This window comes from Hoplias malabaricus, chromosome 10 (assembly GCF_029633855.1).
Source record: "Hoplias malabaricus isolate fHopMal1 chromosome 10, fHopMal1.hap1, whole genome shotgun sequence".
NCBI lineage: Eukaryota > Metazoa > Chordata > Actinopteri > Characiformes > Erythrinidae > Hoplias > Hoplias malabaricus.
The window spans coordinates 24,704,540-24,727,503 of record NC_089809.1 but is presented as its reverse complement, the minus strand read 5'-3'; the positions used below and the strand labels follow the sequence as shown (position 1 = coordinate 24,727,503).

General features: G+C 35.2%; 1 protein-coding gene across 2 annotated transcripts in view; it reads right to left on the bottom strand.

Moving 5' to 3' along the window:
- The window catches only part of ano10a (anoctamin 10a), a 39,960-nt gene extending 21,652 nt beyond the window's left edge, over positions 1 to 18,308 (bottom strand). For both annotated transcript variants that reach the window (XR_010804327.1, XM_066682529.1), the window contains exons 1-12: positions 18,066 to 18,308; positions 16,186 to 16,336; positions 13,219 to 13,416; positions 12,884 to 13,018; positions 12,605 to 12,724; positions 11,919 to 12,252; positions 10,654 to 10,889; positions 10,109 to 10,164; positions 9,821 to 9,895; positions 9,316 to 9,498; positions 8,365 to 8,556; positions 6,791 to 6,919 (exon numbers count right to left, since the gene is read on the bottom strand). Coding sequence is in view for 1 of the 2 variants with exons in the window: in XM_066682529.1 (XP_066538626.1) it covers positions 6,791 to 6,919; positions 8,365 to 8,556; positions 9,316 to 9,498; positions 9,821 to 9,895; positions 10,109 to 10,164; positions 10,654 to 10,889; positions 11,919 to 12,252; positions 12,605 to 12,724; positions 12,884 to 13,018; positions 13,219 to 13,416; positions 16,186 to 16,324 (1,797 nt within the window). In the remaining variant the exon portion in view is untranslated. The remainder of the gene's footprint in view (positions 1 to 6,790; positions 6,920 to 8,364; positions 8,557 to 9,315; positions 9,499 to 9,820; positions 9,896 to 10,108; positions 10,165 to 10,653; positions 10,890 to 11,918; positions 12,253 to 12,604; positions 12,725 to 12,883; positions 13,019 to 13,218; positions 13,417 to 16,185; positions 16,337 to 18,065) is intronic.
- Positions 18,309 to 22,964: the final 4,656 nt, after the last annotated feature.

The window sequence follows — 22,964 nt, the reverse complement described above, 5'->3', positions numbered from 1 at the left end:
AACTGAGAAAAACAAGAACCATGTGAAAATGGCAAAAGACTGCTTCTGCTTTTCATTCCTGTGCACCTTGCACTGAATGTAAGCTATTTAAAGGAAGAGATGATAAAACTGGTCTTTCTGAACAAGGCTCATTAGAGAAGATAAGGATGTCGCTGTGTTGTTTGGTTCATTGTGGTATTTTCATGTGGTACATTGAACAAAGCATGTCACAGATTGCAGGGAACCATGCTAACTTGTTGAAAATGGGTATAATACGTCCCCTTTAAAATTAAGCTTAAATATTCATAAAACTGCACTCTCTGCAGTGTAAATATAAATTGTTTACATTAATCATAAATAGAGAGGTTTTTTCATGCACTCAATCAGCAATTACTTTAAAGCTCATCTGGGTTCTATTAAAGCTAAATTAAATTAAAGCACCACTTACAGTTCAATAAGGCTCAGAGCAAAGAAAAGAAACCAAAGAAAGGACCAGTCAATCCAGCATTACTGATTAACTAATTAAAAAAGAAATCATATTGTGTTTTTACAATATTTTAACATATAAAGTCTGATATAATCTCATATATCCAATATTATATTTCTAGATCACTTATGTAATCCTTTATATGTTAAGTGGGATTTATAATGTCTGCTTGTTTGGTCTTGCACAATATTGTTTATTGTTTGTCGTAAGCCCAGATACAAGTAATGCTGTTGCATTATAAATAATTTAATCAGCATAGCATATATTGCCAGGATTGATACATTAATCCTGTTTAAACTCTCATGGCTACTTCTATCACTGCCTCTGCTAGTCAAATTATATAAATGGTTGAAACCTCTCAGATGCCTTACAGATGGACTCCAAGAGGAGTCTAATGCAGTGTTGTCATTACACAAATTCCAAAATGGCTCTTAAAGAAAAGTAAAGAATAAAACAAAGCTGAGTGGCAAACAACTTATAGCAGAGGAAAGCAAAATGGCTACAAAGTTCAGAGTAATCAGTGCACAGCAAAATAAATTAGGAGGAGTCCATCTGAGTCTTAGACAAATCTTATCTGGAAACAGCTGCTTTGTGTTTACATTGCAGGCTCTAATGCTCAAATCAAATTTGTGCTCCGAGAAGGTACTTCCTAATGATCCTTTGCTAAAGAGAAAAATGATTACTGAAACATTCAGTAACTCCCAAAATCAATATTTTATAGAAGATTGTCTGTCAAATACAGTACAGAATTATAGATTTTTTTAAAGTATATAGAGTTTCTATTAAAAAAAAAATAAACAAATAAAAAATATATATGCACCAATTTTTGGAACCAATCTGGCTTCAGAAGATACTTGAAGAGTGACTACTTGCTCTTTTTAACAACACAATAAACATCTACAAAAATACAAATAAAAATTTAAAATTAACTTTAAAATGAACATAAAATCGCTTTCTATGTTCTTCAGTGGAGTGTTAACTAACATTTAGCAAACATGCAAACATTTTAAAAGGTGCTGAATTTGTTGTCCTTAAGTATAATTCTGCTTTTGAGCTTTACCAGTGTGCTATACTGAGCTATACTGTTTTTGAGCACAAGTGTGCATCCCTTTACTCTGAAAACAAAAAGGAATAAGAAAAAATACACTACTGTCCCAAACTCTACCTGGTTTCTTAATGTGTGCTTTAACATTCTCTATGTGCTGCCTTGTGTCTAAAAGTAAGCACTGACTTCCTATATGCTTTTCCCCTCAAAAGTCCTGACGTGTACATTGTGTTTCACTGTGGAGATGTGAATTTAATTCAATTTGCTTTTTTGCTATTTGTTTTGGATTCTTGCTGAGGTCTAGACAATTTTCCTGGCAGATCTTTCTGTTGTTTTTCTTAGTCCTTCTCTTTCTGATAGAAGCTTCATATGTTCAGGTTTTGTCCTTTTCTTGATTATGGTTTTTATGTTTGATATCATTATCTGAAAATGCTTCAACATCCTTTTTATACCTTTTCCAGCTCTCTGAAATGTGTGTAATTTATCTTCTGACAGCTGCTTTAATGTAAGTATCCTTTAAATAAGTATGTGAGGATGTAGTTTTCCTTATGGCTCTGCTGTTCAGTGCTGTCTCAGCTTGTAGACTATAGACTGCATGACACTGGATCCTTCAGGACAAGCTTTTCCAAGTCTGTTACAGATTAAAAGGTAAGAAAGACAAGCAAGTTCGAGCTGAATGTGCTTCATTCATAATATTTCTAAAGCAATGTATCTGTGATTCTCTTAAAGAAATCTGTGAATCGTTTGCTGATTGAAAAGAATTGGAATTAGTCAGTTCTGAGTTCTGAATTAAGATCCGCATACCAATATGAGAGAAGATATTGGAACTAAGCAGCCTTTTACTATCCAGCAGTTCACTGGGAGAACGAATAATTATGTACTATTAAAAATGTCTGTGTGCTTTAGTGTACACTATTCACTCATAAAACCAAAATGCAGGAAAGGAACCAACATTCATGAAATTGTACACAAAGAGCCATCTGTGCAGTGTTAAATTCTATTCTGTCCCTTTCTATCAAATCTATATTATTTGTCAGAGAATGTGGCACAAATATAACTTAAAATAATTTCCTCTTCACTGTCTTGACAACAAAATTCGAAAGTAAACACTGCTGCATTCACAGCAGATAAACAGTAACTTCTTTAAATAGAAAACAATGGACTAGGAAAGTATTTGATGGTCAGTTATGAGAAATCAAAGTATGCACACATATGGAAAACATACAAAGAACATATTAGATATGTACTGTAAATATAATAGAACCACATTGGATATGCTGATGTATGACTTGTGAATTATGTGAAAAAGCATGTTATGAAGGTGTCACTGTTTCCCCAGTCTAGTTGTAATTTTTCTATTAAATATGCATAGAATAAGAAAGAGAGAGAGAGAGACGCAGCCAGTTGGATTCTGATCTTACGAGAAGGCAGACATGTTTAGGGAGCATGTCTTTGGCAGCAATGTTAAAGCCTGCCTGTGAGTTAACATGTAAATACATTCAGTCTGATTGCCATATATTCTGGTCCACTTTTAGCTTCACTGTCTGGTCCATGTTCTAACTTAACAGTCACTGACATGAAAGCAGCTACAGCCAAATCAGATTATCTGAAAACCAGATTTGCTACTTAAAATAACAACCTAGAGAACCATGCAGCCAACAAGAATGTCTGAGAATATCTGACAGAAGAATTAAATACAGATTCCATTCTCTGACAAATCCGAAGAGATATTAGACTATGTGTTTAAAAAGTAATTTAGTAAGACTTTTAAGATTGTACAGCTTAGAAAGTAGGGTTTAATCATACACCAAAGAGATCTGCCAAGTAACATCCCGAATTTTAATTTAGGAACATTAATTTTAAGACATTTCATACACAGAAACCAAGACATAAAAGGTCACAGAAAACACAAATCCAAATGCTACCTCATTCATAATCATCTTTGTTACATAACAGTGTTTTTGTGAATGTAGCTGGGCTAACAGTCAGCCTATATTTGTCTCGTTCTCTCTGAAAGGCCAAGTTTTGCCTCGCTGACATCAAGGCTTTCAATTACTCCTGATCCTCAGCCCTCTCCTGTCGCCGTGGCTACACTGTTGCCTGGTTACTGCTCTCTGAGGCATGCCATTGTGTAATTACCTGAGTATCGAATGGCCCAAAAATAGGCAACGTTTTCGGCTCCAAGAAATATCAGGGATGACACACGCACACTTTCTCCAAAACATTCTGCTGTGAGCCCATGACAGTGCAGAAAAGGACAGAGAGAAGCTGAACATCAGAACGGGCAACCGAAAACTGCAGCATGAACTTGGTGTCTCTGTATTTCATTTATGTCACTGTTACCTGTTCAGAAATCAGTATGTTTACAGTACATGTTGTTGCTGCCTTGTCTTGCACTTCTCTGTTAACCTTGACATTTATCGTTGCACAAAATCCATTTCGTCTGGGTTTCAGGACATGAAGGTGTTGGCCATTATTTTATTCTTAATTTAACAATGTAATTCCTTATTGTTTAGATGCTAAAAAGAAAAGGTATGCTTTTATTATCTATACTCCACTGTTTTTTTATTTTCAAAAATAAATTTGGAAAAAATCCTGAATTGCATCAAAATATTTAAACCAAATTGATGACAATTTCTAATTAGCCTGAGGTCAGAATTTCACACCTGTATCATTCCAGTACATGATACAGGCCTAGCTTACCTTATCATAGACATATTACAGCAAAATAAATATTATGTTTTACGGCGGGGAACATAGTTGAAGTGAGACACACCCATTGGCTCTGAATGTTGATCATGTGCCCTATTTTATTCACCCTCACTCCACTTAATGGACTAAGAGAGACAACAGAGACAGACGGGGCTAGGAAGAGTGGCAGATAACAGAGAAAACGTGCCCCTGCTTCTCAATGAGTGTGTGAATCATTACACACAGCACACACACAAGTGTAATGTCTGCTTTGTCATCTAGACTTTCTGATCTGTATAACACAAGCCTACTGACATGGTATTCAGCATGATTTAATGATCAGAGGATGTGCTCTGACTGTGTGGTTTGCAGCGTTTCTGATGTCTGTGCTAGACTGTAACGTTAGTGCAGGATTAGAGAGTGTGTTTTGAGAGTGGGATTAAGGGATGGACTGTGTAAAGTGTGTCATAGGAAGTCACAGGGCACTGCAGGCAACCTGTCTTGTTTATCAATGAAGTATCTTCATTTACACACTCAGAGTCAACTATGTGTTCTCCTCATAATTATTTTAAACAAAATCGTTTGATGTAATATAATGTAATATTATTTTAAAAGTAGTTTCAAAACCTATTCTTCACTACCTGGCCCCAACAGTCAATGTATAAGTCCCAAACTGAAATAGTGTCAATGGTATCATTTCTGTGACTGAGCTATTGAGCCTATAGCATGGTACATTATTTTTTCATTTCCAAGTTATAAGAATTCTTTCAGTCAAGAATGCATTTTGAATGAAGTGCATCCGAGGGCAACCTATAGGGACAGCAACCTATTATTCGTATTTCAGTCTAAAGGCGGCAGTTCAGAGACTGTTTAATTCTGTGACAAAATATATTGGAAAACATGTGAAGATGAACTATGACTGCAAGAAAATGCAATATAAATGCAAGAATAAATGCAAAAAAAAAAAAAATGCACAAATAATATATATATATATACACACAAATTAATGAATGAATAAATAAGCAGAAGCACCTTTTAAAAATAAAGACACCGTAATGGGTCATTTGAAACACTGATGAACCATTTTCAGTTTCTTGAAGTGTTTCTTTCTATTTCTTGAACATTTTTGTACAACACTGTACAAATCTGAAAACAACTCTTCAAAATGTTAAATATGTGAACATATTCTAGTCTAGCGCTTAGAATTATGCTAGTTTAAGAATCATTATAACTAATAGTGTACGCAGCTTAAATTTAGGTATTCCTACTCTCTCATGACAAACATTAGTGATACCAGCACTGAACAAAAATCTCTGTGTGTAATAAAGCAAATTAGTTTGGCTGAAATTATTTTGAAGCAGCTGTCTTAGGCAAATGTCAGGCTTACTGCAGGATTCAATGCTCAAGTTTTAACAGCTCGAGGTGAACTGGCTGGCCCATTTGCATTAAAAGGCTGTTTGAGCAGCTCAATATACCAAGCCAGTTGCCTAGGTTTAGAACACGGTTACACATCTGAGTCAGAGTCCAGGGTTCAACAGTATGGCAGAATGAGGGCAGAGTAAGATACTTTAAAGGTTAAAGCGTTAAGGCAGAGACCTGGAGGCACTACACACATTCTCAGGCACATAGACACAGAAAAAACACTACTGAGATGACCTCCTGTGAACTGTGAACTAACCCCAACCCTGAAAGAACTAAAAAAAACTGTTGCGTCTGGTTGTCATTGTCTATTGACTCCCTCAATCCGTCACCAACTCAAAAACACAGAGGGAAACCAAACCTTTTAATTCATATTTATATTAAAAATGGGCCAATTCTGAAATGCATTTTGTCATTATAAATAACTTAGTCATTTGACTTGCTTTAGCTTAAATATGATACAGTAATTAGCTTAAATGTGTGCAATGAATTGGAGGCTCATCACAGAAGAAAAAGTTAACAGTCCAGTGCCATTTAAATATGATGTAAATAACCTATAACTACATTTTGAGAGCTGAGACAAAAAATAATAATAATAAAAAAAAATTTAGAGCTTACATTACATTCTGTTCCTGTTGTGATACACTGTTGCTGTGCACTAATAACTGTGACCTAACTGCAACCCCAGTGATTGCAGCAAAATGTAATTCATTGAAAACAAGGACTAGCACAGAAAATTGTTTTCTAATTTCTAAAAAAATCAAAGTTTCTATACATTCTACATTTCCCTCCTGAAAACGGTGTATGTGCCTCTCTGTTTGCTTGGGGTTATTCTGAGTGGTTCTCACATAAAACATGTGGGACAAAGCTGTTTAATATTGAGGGTCTGTATTTATTGTGCTGTACACTGTCCAACATTGTATTAGCAGTACTTCTACACACACCCACACCCACACCCACACACACACACACACACATAAAACATGTACTGCCTGCATGTTCTCAATTCAGCAAGCTTTACTGAAAACAAGTCAAGGCCTAGTGCAACAAATTCAACAGAAAAACAGCTCACTGGCACCACCCAATGGTATGATGAGATTACTGAGTGCACATAAGGCCAAAGACATTCTCTTAAAATGAGTAACAGGATGAAGGAAGAAATAAATTACCTCTACAGCCACCACAGTAAAAATAAGCTGAGTCTCTGACTCTGGAAAGTAGGCTTTCACTTGCGGAGACAGACCGATCAAGGCACAGTTGGTCACCACGGCAATAACACTCATCGTCTCAAACGCCAGCTGGAGGAGTGAGTGAGAAAATAGGTGGGGGGAAAAAATTAACAGTTTGGAATTTTAACACTGAATATAAATTTCTCAGCACCCTCATCAGAATTAAACATTCAGTCTGTGTTGTCTTCACACTTTCCAGTTACCAAGTCTCAATGTTTATGGATTGCTTCCTGCTACATGAGCAAGAAATAAAATGTTTTTAAGGCACTTTTCAATATGTTCTACTCTTTAGAAATAACAAATATAAATATCCAGACAAAGAAAAAGCTAAAGCCTTAAGGCAAGCATTTGTACATTCAGCACAATCAGGTCTCAGGAGCATATAATGTATGTGTATAATGACTGTGGTGTAAATCAGTTTCTAGTATGTAAAATAATGTGTGATGTTTTCTTGGATGCAATTTTCATCCAATAAATAACATATTTCCAAGTTAAACAGACTATTTGAGAGGGAAATATTGGTGGACAGGACATTTTTACCAAGCATGATTTGATAAAAGTGTTAAAAATTGCCATTTCAACCTTTTACATTTTTTTAAAATAGAGGTGGTGTGCTGCACTGTTAATATGTCAGTCTGTTAGCATCTGTATTGCTTTTGTTTTTCATTTATTTTAAAAACAGTAAAAGATATAAATACAACACTGAGGTTATTAATCAAATAAATTTGTGCTAAATTAAATTAAGCTGTGTGCACATGTCACTGCTTTTCACAGAAAAACAAACAAACAAAGTAAATGAAGGGTGGCTGAGTAAAGGATGGGTGCCTGTCTTCATCAGCGGAGACAATGAGTAGGGTTTTATTGGATTGGTGAGAGATGGAGGTCATGGGTGAGAGAAATCATGCTCTCTCTTCACATCTCTTTGTCTGTTGCTTTTGCTTTAATTTAATTCAACAATTATGCCAGTTTTTTGTAGATGCAACAGAATAAGTGCTGCACTGTCTTAAAGAAATCCTCACATGAAGTAGTATTTTTATGAGTTGTTGACACACAATCCTGCAACGGTATAGCCCATTTTACTCAAATTTATTCTGCTGATGTTTTTTCTCAGAAGTGCAGCAGGTAGAACGTATTGAACTAAATCATGTACATCCAGAATGTTCCCTAAAATATACCCCATCAGTTAAAAAAAAAAAATCCCTAATCAGCTTTTTTTTTCATATTTTTGCCTTCTTTTTATCATTGAGACTTTAATTGATATTTTATATAGTTTTAATAAATGCAAACATTTTTCATATTTTAAACTGAAGCTTTAACATTATATGACCTTTACAGTTTATATAATGAAATGTACAAACCCTGTTTCCAGAAATGTGACACTTTCTAAAAATGCAGTAAAAACTTGATCACTTGAACATATCTATATATTATAACTGATTATTAATGGCTTATGAATGGATTATTACTATATTAAGAACACAATTAATAGCTATTTTTTTAACAGATCTTCTTACCTGCCACACTCCTATATCAGACGCAGGCTCTGAGAATGGACGCTTGAACACATGACACATCTTAAAGGCATCTGAGTACATTTCCGTGACGTTGTTGAGTACCACCAGCAGAGCAGCCAGGGGATACACACAGGAGAACAAGCTAACGTAACCAAACAGCAGAAACTGCTCCAGGTAGTCGTCAAACGTGCCCTAGTAATCAAAAATTCAGGAAAAATTACTTCACAAGCACAGGTTCCCAAGGCAATATTTAAGTGCAAGTGGCTGAATTTTAACTAAGTTTAAGTTTTTATTAACTGTTTGATTTACCACAGAAGCTAGTCTGTAACTCGAGTTTTTTTTTTAGTTTTGTAGCACGTTTGTTTTGCTTACTTTCATGCAGTTAGCGCTCTTCTTAATTTAGAGTGGGTTCCAACCTAAATAATCTGAAACCCCAAAAATAAATCAATATTACCCACTTTTGGAGCAGGAATAAAGCAATACAATTATCTCTTTTCATGTTTTTCAATGTTTAGAGGGCTCTATGCCATTTTTCTGCAGAGAAATAAAGCCTAGCATACTGACACTGGGGTTTTGTAAACACATAAGACTAGTTTACCGTGTACAAACACACTGGAGAATTAGCAAATGGCGATGAAATATCGGAATGTTATAAAAATGTTTTTTTATTAAATTCGTAGACTTTCCTTTTAAGTTTCTTCTGAAAACATTATGCTCAGGAATTTTTCTAGGTACAGATCCTGACTAGTAACTGTGAATTAAACTGTGCAGAAATATGTTCTTTTTACAGGATGTGAAAAGCAGAAAATAAAGATGTGATCAGGTATGCCAAATTTTGCAGTAGACTGCATCCCTACTAGTAACTACTACGAGTACTAGTATTTATTCCTCACTGGTATGTTACGTGTTTCTCTCAGGTGAATCAACTTATTATTATAGTCTTTTTCTCACCAGATAGGTGTTCATGTCACATTCCAACTGGACTTGCTCCACTAGAGGGAGCACTTTATCTCCCATCATTCTCCTCACTCGCCTATGGATCTTCTTATTACGTCTCCTCTGCAACCAGTAAGGCAGGAAGGCCTCCATCACTTGGTTGAGGATTTGAGAAGTGATAAGCAGTGTGGCAAGGCTCTGAGACACAACAAATACAACATTCATTTCAAGGACAGATTCATATCTGGTATGAATTCAGGTGCAATATGAGCAGATGGACCACATTACTATTTTGATATCAAAAACAATTTTCTGTACACAGGTGACAGTTTCTGTCTTTAATTATGTATTTGTATTTAGGGTAAATACACATGACAAGCAATTATAGACTGCTCGTTACAGACTGAAAGAGCCACATGTCATTATCTGGCTGAAAAGTTTGAAATTTGTAAAATCCTTAATTCCATCTGTACTATAATAGATGCATAAACTGGTACATAATTTATTTATTTTTACTCACCTGTCTAAGCAGCACCATATCTTGCAAAACAAATGCAATATAGAACAAAGAAGCAAAGCAGTTGACGAAGTTAAACTGAAAAGAAAAAAATAATTTACAAGTAATTAATTTAAAAAGTAATTCACAAACAACAATTAATAATATGATTAAACTGGCACAATCCTCAACCCTGCCTCAACATGCAACTATTTTAAAGCAATGAAAGAAAACATAATTAAACCTGGTGAGTAAAATTACACACAAAGATACATGGAGAGAATGATAAGAATGGAAAAAATGGAAACATACCACTAACACTTTAAGCACCAGGTGATTCTGGAAGGACGATTCTAGCCTGTGGTTTTCTAAACAAAGAAAAAAAACAATTTGGCTTTCAGACAAAAAATATTTATGTTCATGACTGGATCAGTGTACATTTCAGGATACAGTGCTGCTCTGTAAAGAATTTGATTTATTATTCTAATGTTTTAAAAATATAATTTTATAGTTGAAAATGTATGTTTAATAAAAAATATGATTGCTTACAAGCACTGTGAACAAGTTACATATCTTTTAATGACTGCAGCACTGTACAAACATTGTTAATTCAGGATACTAATTACACCAACTTAATTTAGGTATCATGTAACTAATTTACGTAATCGACATCAATTTCAGGGCAGCAAAATTCTTACAAATGTTTTGGTAAAACATCTTCCAAATGTTCTTTGGCAAATCAAGAGTCTGAATAGTGAAACTGGCCCATTTTTATCATTCTTTTATCGTTTGGTTTAAGTACTTAATACTGTGGCCCTATAGTCTTGCTTACTGGTTATTTCCTTTTGTAGACTCACCCCAGCCTGTAAGGAACTCAGCTGCGTAGCGGTACAGTAAATTCATCATCTCAATCACCACTGCATAGATGATGCTTGGGATGAACAGCAGCACACTCGTAGAGAAGTCTGGGCCTTCATTATAAATGTTTAGAACCCAAAACTCCATTTCAAAGTATATCATCATCACATAGATAGACAGGTACAGGCAGAACAGCACAAAGGGGACTGACACCAGATATACCTTCAGTTGTCGTCTGTGGAAAGAGACACCAGAAACATGCAGTCAGTCAGACATACAGCTCAGTTCTTCACTGAAAAATGTATCAGAATTTAAAATGTTAAAGGTAACTGAGTTTAAGATTCATAGTTGGTTTAATAGTAATGTTAGAAGTTAACCCAAAATAACGAATGTTGGACCAGTCGGTTACTACATGATCACATTTTTTTTATGCTTACATTGTGCTATTCATTAGGATACATTGTGCATTATAGAACACTTTAATGACTCACTCTAATTAAGAGCATTATGTATTATAATGTAGGTAACAGAAAAATATCTGTGAATATGCGTTACTATAACACTGTTTTTTCCAACCTGAAAAAAAACAACAAAAAAATGTGACTATTTCTGAACCCAAATCACTATCAGCTCACAATAAGCAACAATGTGAGCACCTTCTGAAAATGTTCCCTCATAGGATATACAGGACTGTACAAAAAGTATTTATTTGCAACACTTACAAAACAAACAAGCAAACAACAAATAACGCCCAACATTAGAATAAAACCAAATAACATCTTTCCAGTAAGTGTGATATTCTGTGTGAATGTGTTGCTCTAACTTTTCCCAAATCTCTCCTCGTGGCAGTCCATAATATTTTATATTAACCTAGTTTTACCAGTTGATAAATAATGATTTTAAATAATGTGTGCTGTTGATTTAACAAATTAATGCAATCAAGGAGAATCTGAACAAAACTTTGTTCTTCAAACTCACTCACACCTACTACTTTATAGGAAAAAAAAAATCTTATATTTCTTATTTTTGTTTTTTATATATTTTTTTGTATTTACTGTGATTATATATATCTTTATACAAGCACCACGCTTACTGAGAAAGCATTGGTTTAAATATATATAATTATCTTCTAATAGTACTGCTGCACAGTACTGTATTTTACATACACTTAGGCTAGTTCCATTTATGGATATTATAACAAAATCTACTTGAAATGTTTTCATATTTTCTCTATATCACAACAATCTATTTGCCGTATACATACTTTAAGGAGGGATAGCTCGGCTCCTTGCGACCTGTAACTGGGTTGACATCCAACTCTCCATGGAATCCTGGCCGTGGCTCTTCAAAAGCTTTCTTCCTACACAGCGTCCCCCATCCATAGGCCAGCTGTGCACTGCATCGCTTCCACACCTCCAGGAAAACAGTGGACCACACCAGGTTGAATACAGCAAAAAGGACATATCTATCGTAGTCCTCCCAAGCAAAGAGGTAGTACGGGATGCCAATGAGGGCCATTGGCACCAAGGCAAACGTGAAGTACTCCAAAAAACCAAAGTAGAGCGCCAGGCCCTCGCCATAGTAATGTCTGATATCATCTGCATTGAGGGCATAAAAGAATGGCTTATGTTAGCTAATAGTGGTTCACATTAAGTGGTCTTTAATAACTTTTCTTTTATTAGAGCCAAAGAATGGGGTTGTGAATCACAGGTTTAACAGGTTTTATCTGTGTTACGTAAGCAGATACTGTAGTTAAAAAGCCAATAATATTTAAGGCCAAAAAAAACATGTAATATTCACACTATCAGTTTAAAATGAAACATAAACAAAATCGCGATGAAGTAATCCTTATGAAATCCATTAACAACGTTTTATCTAAAAAAGCCTGAAACTATGGGTGTGCTGTCAGGTTCAAAGTTCACCAAGCTCATACTCAAATAACTGACTCACCCAGAGGCTGAAAGGAAAGTTTAATCTTTCGGTACCAAGAGAAAGACAGTCTCTTCAGCTCCTCTTTATCATGGAGAGGAAAATACTGGACAAGGATCCCCTTGGACTGTAACCTACGGACTGGACAATGTATTAAAAAGAAAGATATAAATTAAAAATTGAGGAATCAACTTATTTAGTATGTGTAAATAACTCTAGATTTCATATATGAAAGATTCAAAATAATCAATCATTTAATACATAATGCAAGTGTCAGTGTAATCTACAATCTTAACTTACTGATTGACTTTCCAGGATATAGTTTAACTTTGGGATATCCAGGAACATGATCCTCAGCATTTGCCCTTAAAGTGTCCAGCTCATGCTTGACGATATACTGACATTCTGCAAGGCTAAGAAAGCCATCTCCATCACCTTGAACAACAAACATAGAACGTGATGGGTGGTTTCACATTTGTAACGCCCTGAAATTTTTAAACTTGGAACTGGAGAAAATCAACATAACAGAGGAAACTAGTTTCTGTCCTTTTTAGAGAATCATTCATTGGACACTTATAGAGGCACCGTGCCAAATACTACCTTAGGCTTAGGTGTATTTAAAAGATCTTTTTTACCTTGGAAATCTTTAAAGCTTTCTCGGTTTGCATATGTGAATCCTCGCATGGTGCCATCATGAAATTCTTTAAAAAGTCCCACATCCTCAGCTCCATTTAAGAGCCTCTGCCAGGTAGAGCCTATAAGGAACACTTTAGACTTTTTCTTCTGTTCATCCTGCCCAACAAAAAGCAACCGTTCTACCAGCAACTCAGCTCCTAAAGAGATAAATTAATAAATATAATAATAATAATAATACACAACACAGTAAGAAAGGCTTAGACAACAAAAAGCAAACACATAATATATCTTCCATAAATGCAACACTAATAAAATAAAAAATGCATTCAATGTATTATGTATAATTCATTCATTGTCTGTAACCACTTATCCAGTTCAGGGTCGTGGTGGGTCCGGAGCCTACCCAAAATCTCAGGGCATTATGTATTATTTGGCCAAGCAAAATATGTTATCAGCTAAAACAGCCATCATTCTATTTTCATAAATATAATACTGAGAATAAAATAAAATATAAAATGTGAAAGAAAAGTAACAAGAACACTATATCTAAGCAATACACATTGAAAGCTCTTTGATACCACCTTTAATAACTTAAAAGTGGTTGTTGTGAGGATTGAATGAGTTTTGAAATGTATTATGAAATGTTTCCAGGGTTTAGTGAACCCTAGTCCATTAGTGAACCCTAAAATCAGCATGTCAGCAAGCCACTCAGTTTCACTTTTCAGTTGAAAAAACTTTGTGTGGAGCAAACACCTTTATACAGCCCTTGAACCTTACATGTATTACTTCTTTTTATGATACATTATAAAAATAAAGATTAAAGTAATAAAATAATACAGTAATAAAAGGAACAATAAATTATTCAATTAGTAAATTCTATAACTCTTATTCAGTAAATAAAATAAAACATGTAAATATGAGAATGAGGAATTAAAGCATGTATAAACCCTTAGGCCATAAGGATTTACAGCACCCTTCATAATTATTGGCACCCCTAGTTAAAATGCGTTAAAATAAATTATTTTTTTATTGCAGAAGCATAATCTCACACAAAATAATTTTTAAAAAATCCTGATTAAGAAATAATAATTATTTCCCATAAAATTACCTGTTCCACAATTATTGGCACCCTTAACAATTTCTTGGAAATAAATTTATTTGAACCATTTATTTCTACTGTAGGTTATAAAGTGGATCAAAGTATCTAGGAACCTATAATTCTCTTCCTGTTTCCCTGGGGTATAAATATGTCGTTACACAGAGGCCTATTTCTCTTACTCACTCTTAAACATGGGAAAGACAAAAGAACACACTATTCAAGTAAGGCAGATGTGTGTTGACCTTCCTAAATCAGGCAATGGAACAAGAAAATAGGCACTCACCTGTAGATGCCCTTATCTACAGTCAGAGCAATCATCAAAAAGTTCAAAACATCTGGAACTGTGACAAACAAGCCTGGATGAGGACACAAGTGTATCTTGCCACCACGCACAGTGAGAAGGATGGTAAGAGAAGTAAAAAGTTCCCCAAAGCTCACTGTAAGAGAATTTAATCAAATGGTAGCATCTTGGGGTAACGTGGTCCCTCAAACCACGATCATGCACTACATGCCAACAAGCTGTTTGGGAGGCATGCATGGAGAAAGACTTTTCTGAGTTATACTCATAAGTGTAAACGGGTGGAGTTTGCCAAGCAGTACTAGGATTTTAACTGGGACCATGTGCTTTGGTCAGATGACACCAAGATAGAGCTTTTTGGCAACAAACACTCTAAGTGGGTCTGGCATAACACCAAGGTTGAGTACGCAGAAAAACACCTCATGCCCACTGTGAAGTATGGGGAAGGATCAGAGATGCTGTCGGCCTGTTTCTCCTCCAAAGGACCTGGGAACCTTGTAAGGATACATGGGATCATGAACATTTTGAATCAGAATCTGGTGACCTCTGCCCCAAAGCTGAAGATGGGTCATCACTGGGTTTTTAAGCAAGATAATGACCCTAAACATGTGGCCAAATCTACTCAAAAATGGTTCACAAGTCACAAAATCAGGCTCCTCTCATGGCCATCTCAGTCCCCAGACCTCAACCCAATAGAAAACCTGTGGGGTGAGCTGGAGAGGACAGTGCATAGAAGAAGACCCAGGACTCTGGACGATTTAGAGAGGTTGGGCAAAGAGGAATGGTCAAAGATCCCTCTTTCTGTATTCTCCCATCTTGTGAAGAGTTGTAGGAGAAGATTAAGTGCTGTCTTGTTAGCAAAAGGAGGTTGTACAAAGTACTAACACCAGGGGTGCCAATAATTGTGGCACATATGATTTCATTCAAAAGATTTATTTCTTAATGTGCAATTTTTCCCCCACCAAATAAAGGCACTTGAATTAAAGCTTAGATTTTTCTCTTTTTCTGCATTGTTGTCCTATATTATTTTTTTTAAAGAATTTATTAGAATCCAAAGAACACTTCTTAACCAGTGGTGCCAATAATTATGGAGGGCACTGTATATAAATCCATACAATTTAGGCCATATTTTGAAAGGCATTTTTGATTAGCTGTACATATAACACAACATGAAGCTTTTTAAGGCACCAAGATTAAAAATAAGGTACAGAAAGCTACACCTACAGCCTCATTCAAATGCCTGCAATATCTGCCTCAGGTAGTAGTCTGTTTATACGCTTAGCATTGCATTTGTTTTGTCTAATGCAACTTACTAAAATAAATAATATAAGCCCTTGTTATCTATCAGTGTTCTAGCTCTAAAGATAAAGAGAACGGGTTGCACATGGATCCATTTTATTATCCAGAGTCTCTGTTACCAAAACTCTTTGACATAATCACAAACCATTAAAATGAAAAATGAAAAACCTAAAATGGAATAATTTAAAAAAAAAAAAAAAAAAAAAAAGCACATTTCACAAAATGCTCTGTCAAGCTTCCAGACCCATCACAACATAGAAGGGACTTTACCTCCATTTTGCTGCTTGTCTTTTATTCTGTTTAGTAACCAAGTGATGGCGTCTGCTTCAGTGTTCTCGGCCAGCTCCAGCACCACCAGGGGGGCAAACGAAGAGCCATCAATGTCAGAGACTGACAAGCCGCTTTGCATTTTCCCTGATCCCTATGCAAGATACAGACGAGAGGGACAAACGGTGAAAAACTCATAAATAAAACAAGCACAAACAAGAAACACTAGGTGAGTATTCTTTTTTTAGATGTGAGTGCATAACAGAAGTCTATACTACCGGAAATATATTCAAAGAGAAGAATATTTCTGAACCTATACACCACTGGACTTAAACACATACTTTGGACTCATGCAAATATCCTGCAGTGCACCCAAGTTAATTAAAGTTTAAGTAATTACTTAAACACATTACAGGGTTTAACTGAAGGCCTGTTTCTTCATGTCTGTGAAATTACCTCTAGATTAACATGACATGTGTAAGGCAGTTGGAGTAGAAGCTAATAGCTGTGTAAAAGCAATCCACTTGAAACACCCAGTGTCTAAAAATAACTTAATAACCTGAATTCTATTTATTTTTCAGTATTTCAAACAGCAATATTTTATATTCAGTCATTTATAGATTTTTACATTTGTAAATACTTGTTGTGTTATTTTATTGTTGCCAATTCCAAACATTCCCTGCCTGGAATCACTGGGCACAAGACAAGAACACACCATGGACGGGGCGGCAGTACTTTGCAGAGTTCACTCACACATTCACAACTATGGACACTTTAGAGTCACCAATCCACCTACCAACAGACCACCCAGAGGAAACCCATGTGAACACGGCTCGAACCCACAACTCCAGGCATTTTCAAATAAACAAATAGCATATTCAGTTATTTTTATAGTTTTTATTAAGGGACATTTAAGGGGACACTTAACACACTAATTAATGTATGAACTCAAGTTCACATTTCTTTCTCAAAAGCATTCCCTATGTTTGCATTTTACCATACTGTTGTGGAAGAAACAGCCCCTAAAATCTGAAAGCTGCACCTGGCAACCAAGTCATGTGCTGATAGATGGTCAAAATACACGGTCTGTAACAGCTGAACTACAAAGGGAATATATATGGCAAGCAGTGCTAATAAAATGGATGATTTGTGAATATTGGTGTGTGTGTATATATGTGTGTGTGTCATTGTATCACTCATTGTAGTTTGTTTTGCAAAACAATAATTTGTGGAGAAAAATAAAGTTAAATTCTTAAAACTGGGAGGATTCAAATAAAAACAAGTGCTCATGTGTGTTTACATGACCTGAAATATATATTGGGTTTAATTTCCCTTTACAGTTCTTAAACAAATAAACGAGAAATATTACAAAATTATTTTTAAAATATCGTGTGAACCTGTTTAGAAGCATTGTGTGAAAAGGTGTGAACAGTGTTACGACTTCAAACCCAACATTAAACTCTGTATACATTGCAATGATCAAATTATGGGAACACTGATAAAGTTAGGAGCAATTTAGCATAGTCAATAACCTAGTAGCACTGGAAGACACAAAACACTGCAACATATAGCTATAAGACATGACATATGGCGTACAATTTTAAGAAGGTGTGCTTTGTTTGGTTTCCCTAAAATAATTTTCCGAGTGAAAAGTGTTTACATGAGCTGGAGGTGTTAGTTTGACAGGGCGGGGCAAAACAAGAATATCATACAAACAGAGAAGACCGAGATTTACTAACGCCCTGTAAGACATATAGTTAACAGCATAACTCTGCACACAAAGGTTATGTACATTTAAACACAGGTAATATAAAGAGGAAAAATAGCTATGTTAAGTATATGCAACATGCTAGCTAGCATAGCCGGCTAGCTTGGCTACTTACAGTGTGGTCCGGATGCAGCACTGCACTTCGGGGCGATTAGTGTCCCACCCACCGCCCCTCAAACTGACATTGAACACTACGGGTATAAAGGACACTGTTTATTTCCCTAACCTTGTGTTTGTTTGTGTGTGTTTGTGTTTGTCTGTCTGTGTCTATAGGGGCGCTGCAGCTGTAATGTTACTGAGACTTCAGTTCCTCCACGTCACACACACGAGACACACAAGGCAGCATTCCCTCACACACTCAGCCCAATGGACTGCTTTGTATGGCCAGTCCACCTACCAACGTGAGGACTTGAACCCACAACCCCAGGACCCTGGAGCTATGTGACAGTGACACTGTTGTATTTTATTATTAATTTAAATAAATGGATACGCTCTAGCTTATGGTGTAATGTAACCAGACAGATGTTACTGAATACAAACTTTTGTATTTTCCATATGTGAGAATTCTCCATTTCCCAGATGTGAGAATTAAGCTCACCCCTTTCTGTTTCCTTTTGGATTGTGGGACAATAATGGTCATTTTTATCATAATTAAATATCGACTAACTACGCACTGTTGATTTTTTTAGTAGACTCAATTTCGACACTTAACTAAATGCTCAAAAACTATGTAGTATTAGTGTGCAGTTAAGATATGTGCCTTCACAACACCCGCATTATCCCTGCCACACTCTTGGCACCTTCACTGATGCGATCAGAATTTAAACTGTTTACATTTAAACCCAGCAAACACAACTAACTGAATATGAATATGTATTCACAATGTGGTAAAAAAACACTACATTAGTCATTTGGAACGTTGTGTAAATATTTTCAGAAAGTCAAAATGAAACACTTTATAGGGTTGTCACAACGTTTTTGTGCAACATTACACTACCGTTAAGCAACAGACTTACAACATTCAAGAAGGCCCCTTTCATGTATTCTGCAACATTCTGAAAACCTAAAATTTCATTACTCATTTATAGTCACAAAGTAGACATAAAGTTACATCACAACATTATGCAAATACTGTTCTATATTTCTCATAGTAACATTGTGTCCGTGCATTTTTCCTGATCCACATCATCAATAATTTTTAGTCTGTTACAAAATATAGACATTACTGTGGTCAGAACAGAGACACTTAAAAAACTAGATATCATAGTTTAATCTCTGTCATCCATTTTGTTTTCATATTTCAGCATAATTATATGATAATGTACTTTTGGCATAATTTTGTTTCCAAAATTAGAATGATGCAAAACATAACTACAAGCATTACACAAACATAATAAATATCAGACAATCACAATCAAATTCAGAATGCAGTTTAATCAAAAATAATTTTACAAAAAGAGGATGCACGTTTATACACATAAACACACACCAACACACCCACACACCCACACACACACACATACTCTTTACAAAAGTTAAGCTCCATCCACTCTCATTGAAGTTAAGAACAAACTGCATTTTAAATACAGAGCACAATAAACAAGAGTCAGTCAGAACAAAGTTCATTTATTTATACATCAAAAACAGTCTGTTGAATTCTAAGGAAGAGTGAGGTTGAAAAATGTTCATGTAGAATAAAGAAATTATAGGATGTGAGCCTTATAAACTCTGGAGTAACAAAAGTAACATAAATAACTAGGTTCAACTACTACAGATATCATATATATGAACTAATGAAATCATTGGCTACATTTCAGATTCCACTGGGTCTGGGTTCGCCAAAGGCTGTGGGGGAAAAAAAAGAGACAAATCACAAGTGATAAACATTGCTTGTATCCCTATAATTGTGCTAGAATTGCCATATAAAGAGCACTGTGTAAGATTTAGTGACATCTAGAAGTGAGATCCAGCTATGAGCTTCTTGCCCATCCAGTTCCAGAATCAGTCCTAGGTGAGGACTTGAGTATCTGGGACTGGAAGTGTGAAAAGTTAACAGTAAAAGTGACTGACATCTGACTGGTGAAAGGACCTCATGCAAGCTGTGCAGTGTTTTTGCCTCCTAAAAGTATGTTTTAGCTGTCAAATGACTGCTGAGACTTTGCAATGGGAAGCTGTTATTGACACATTATAATGACTAGATGTCGCTTCTTGCACAAAGCAAGTAGTTTGGTCACAAGTTTGAATGCAGAGGAGCTGTGTTCTCTATTATTCCTAAACATTATAATAACCTTACAGAAGATCTAAGAGCACTAAATAATTTAGGCATTTTTAAGTAGAGATGATATACAATCTTTTCTATTTAGCTTTTCAGAATTACTCTGATGTGGTGTAAGCTTTCCCACACATAAAACAGAAAATGTAGACAGTTGGAAATTAATTATTGTATGTGTGTGTGTAATGTGTGGTAATGTCTATAGCCTAATAATAATATAAATAATAAAGGATATATGATTTTTAACTTTTACCTTCATAACAAATATGCCCTAACTAGAAAATATCACTCTGTATGGAAAGTGCCAAACATGCTAAAATCCCTCCTGACCAACCACATACAAAGTTATAATAAATATATATTTCATAAGAACATAGTGCGATAAATATTGAGCTGAGATCTGATGTTTGTATGGACTGCATATTAGAAATTACAATTTTATGGAGCATGGATATTGAACGATCATTAAAAACCTTTTAAAAAATGTGAGATTTCGGATGCCATTTACTCAAAAACTATACAGTAATATCACTTTATATTTCATAGGTACACAGTATGGTAAACTCTGAATTGATGTCTGTTGGATTTATGAAGTACCTATTAGAAATGAAAATTTTACTGAGTCTTACCACTCAGTCACTAGTATTTGCGCAGTCTGCAGTCATTTTTTGTTTAACTTGTTGCCTTTAATAGAAATAAAATGAATACAAACCAATTTCTCATTTTTGTTTTCCGATTATAAATGGAAATCGTTTAGCTGTTACATACATGGAGGGTCCATGTACTTTTTGGTCATTCTATTTTTTCATTTTAAAAACAGCTATTAAAAATTTTAAATGGATGGTTATTTGATTTTCATTTCATACTCCAAATCCATATAATGTAAAAAACAAGAATATATCTTTTTTCTTAGAAATCAAAACTCAAATATTCGCAAAGAGTAAGAAAAAGGAAAACAGTCCGTCTTTTCATTTTTCTCAAACCTAAGTTTAATACCGTCATCAAGGCAACTCAATGCATGTAAATACAAGGTGCTCACTTTAATGTTATTTTTTTGTTGTTGTTGTTTGCTTTAATACGTTTACTGTTTTCAGAGCAGTTAGTTAGAAAAATGGCTTTAGATCCACACTCTGAAACAATTGTACACATGGCAAGAGGGGACTATTCTGCAGCCATCTCTGAGGCTATTTCTCATTGTTATGGAGAAGAAAGGGATTCGAAACTGACGGTGAAGCCATTTGTGCTTCAAGTATAGGCACAACATTCTGTTTTTTACAGAGTACACAACATCTGCTTCAGAACAGATATAGAACAGGAAGCCTGTGCTAGCATTTCTCCTGCGGTGTTGCTATCAGTGTGTGAAGAGTGGGAGAAGAGGGTTACATTGACAATCCAACACAATGGGCAGCAGTTTGAACACATTTTATAAGTGGTCAGAAACTTGTAAAGATCTCTTGAAAGAATAAAGTTATGTTAAAACAAAGCACACCATTGTTTTTCTTGTGAAATTTCCAATACGGTTGATGTGTCACATGACCCTCTTCCCACTGAAAAAACAAAAGTTGGATCCAAAATCACTGACTTCAAAATGGCCACCATGGTCAACACCCATCTTGAAAAGTTTCCCCCCTTCCATATACTAATGTGCCACAAACAGGAAGTTAATATCACCAACCATTCCCGTTTTATTAAAGTGTATCCATATAAATGGCCCACCCTGAACATCTTAAAGAATCTCCAAGGGAATGCCACCCTAAGGTGGCAAGATACTTGACCTATGAAGAGAATTGTATAGTTTACAGTTTTAATTTTCCTATTTATTGGAAATATTTCAACTTAAAAACAATGGTTCTTCAAGGGTTATTTATGACAGGCCGTTTAGGCCAAATTTCAAAATTACCTTTCACACATATTATCGAATGTTGTGTGTGAAAGGATTGATGGTGCGTATGAGAGGATTTGATGGTGTGAGTGAGAAAGAGTTTAATGGTGAGTGTGAGAGAATTTGATGGTGAGTGTGAAAGGGTTTGATGGTGAGTGTGAAAGGGTTTGATGGTGAGTGTGAAAGGGTTCAATATAAAAGGGGTGTGTCAGAGTTTGATGGTGAGCATGAGAGGGTAAGATGGTGTGTATGAGAGGATTGATAATGTGTGTTAGAGGTAAGTTTGAAATGGTTATTTAGTAATGAAAATGGTTTTATATAGAACATTGATCAATCAAAAAACCTTTTACATATTAAATATTAAAGGGTTCTTTGCATCATGAAGGGGTTTTTCAGATTGATTGAAAATGTGCTATAAATGGTTTCTGTTTAGTACCATTAAGAGAAGTGTTCTGTATGGCACCAAAAATGGTTCTTCTATTGTTACAAGCTTGACATCATAACAATAGAAGATTACTTTTCTGAAAAGAACCATCTATTTGCATGTTCTCCATCAATCTGAAGAACCCCTTCATGATGCAAAGAACCATTTAATCATGCAAAAGGTTCTTCGAGTGTTCAGGGTTCTATACAGAACCATTTCCCTTAATAAAGAACCCTTATTGAACCATCAGTTTTAACTGTGTAGTTGTCTATGCTGCATTTAATTAGAATATGTAATTATCAATTAATTTTTTGTCATTGAATTAATCAAGCTTGTCACCATTTTTCTTTCTTCTTCTTCATCTTTCAGCTTAATTTCATTCTTATATAAACCTTCCATATCATCCACAGTGACAAAAAAAGGATATTGTCTATTG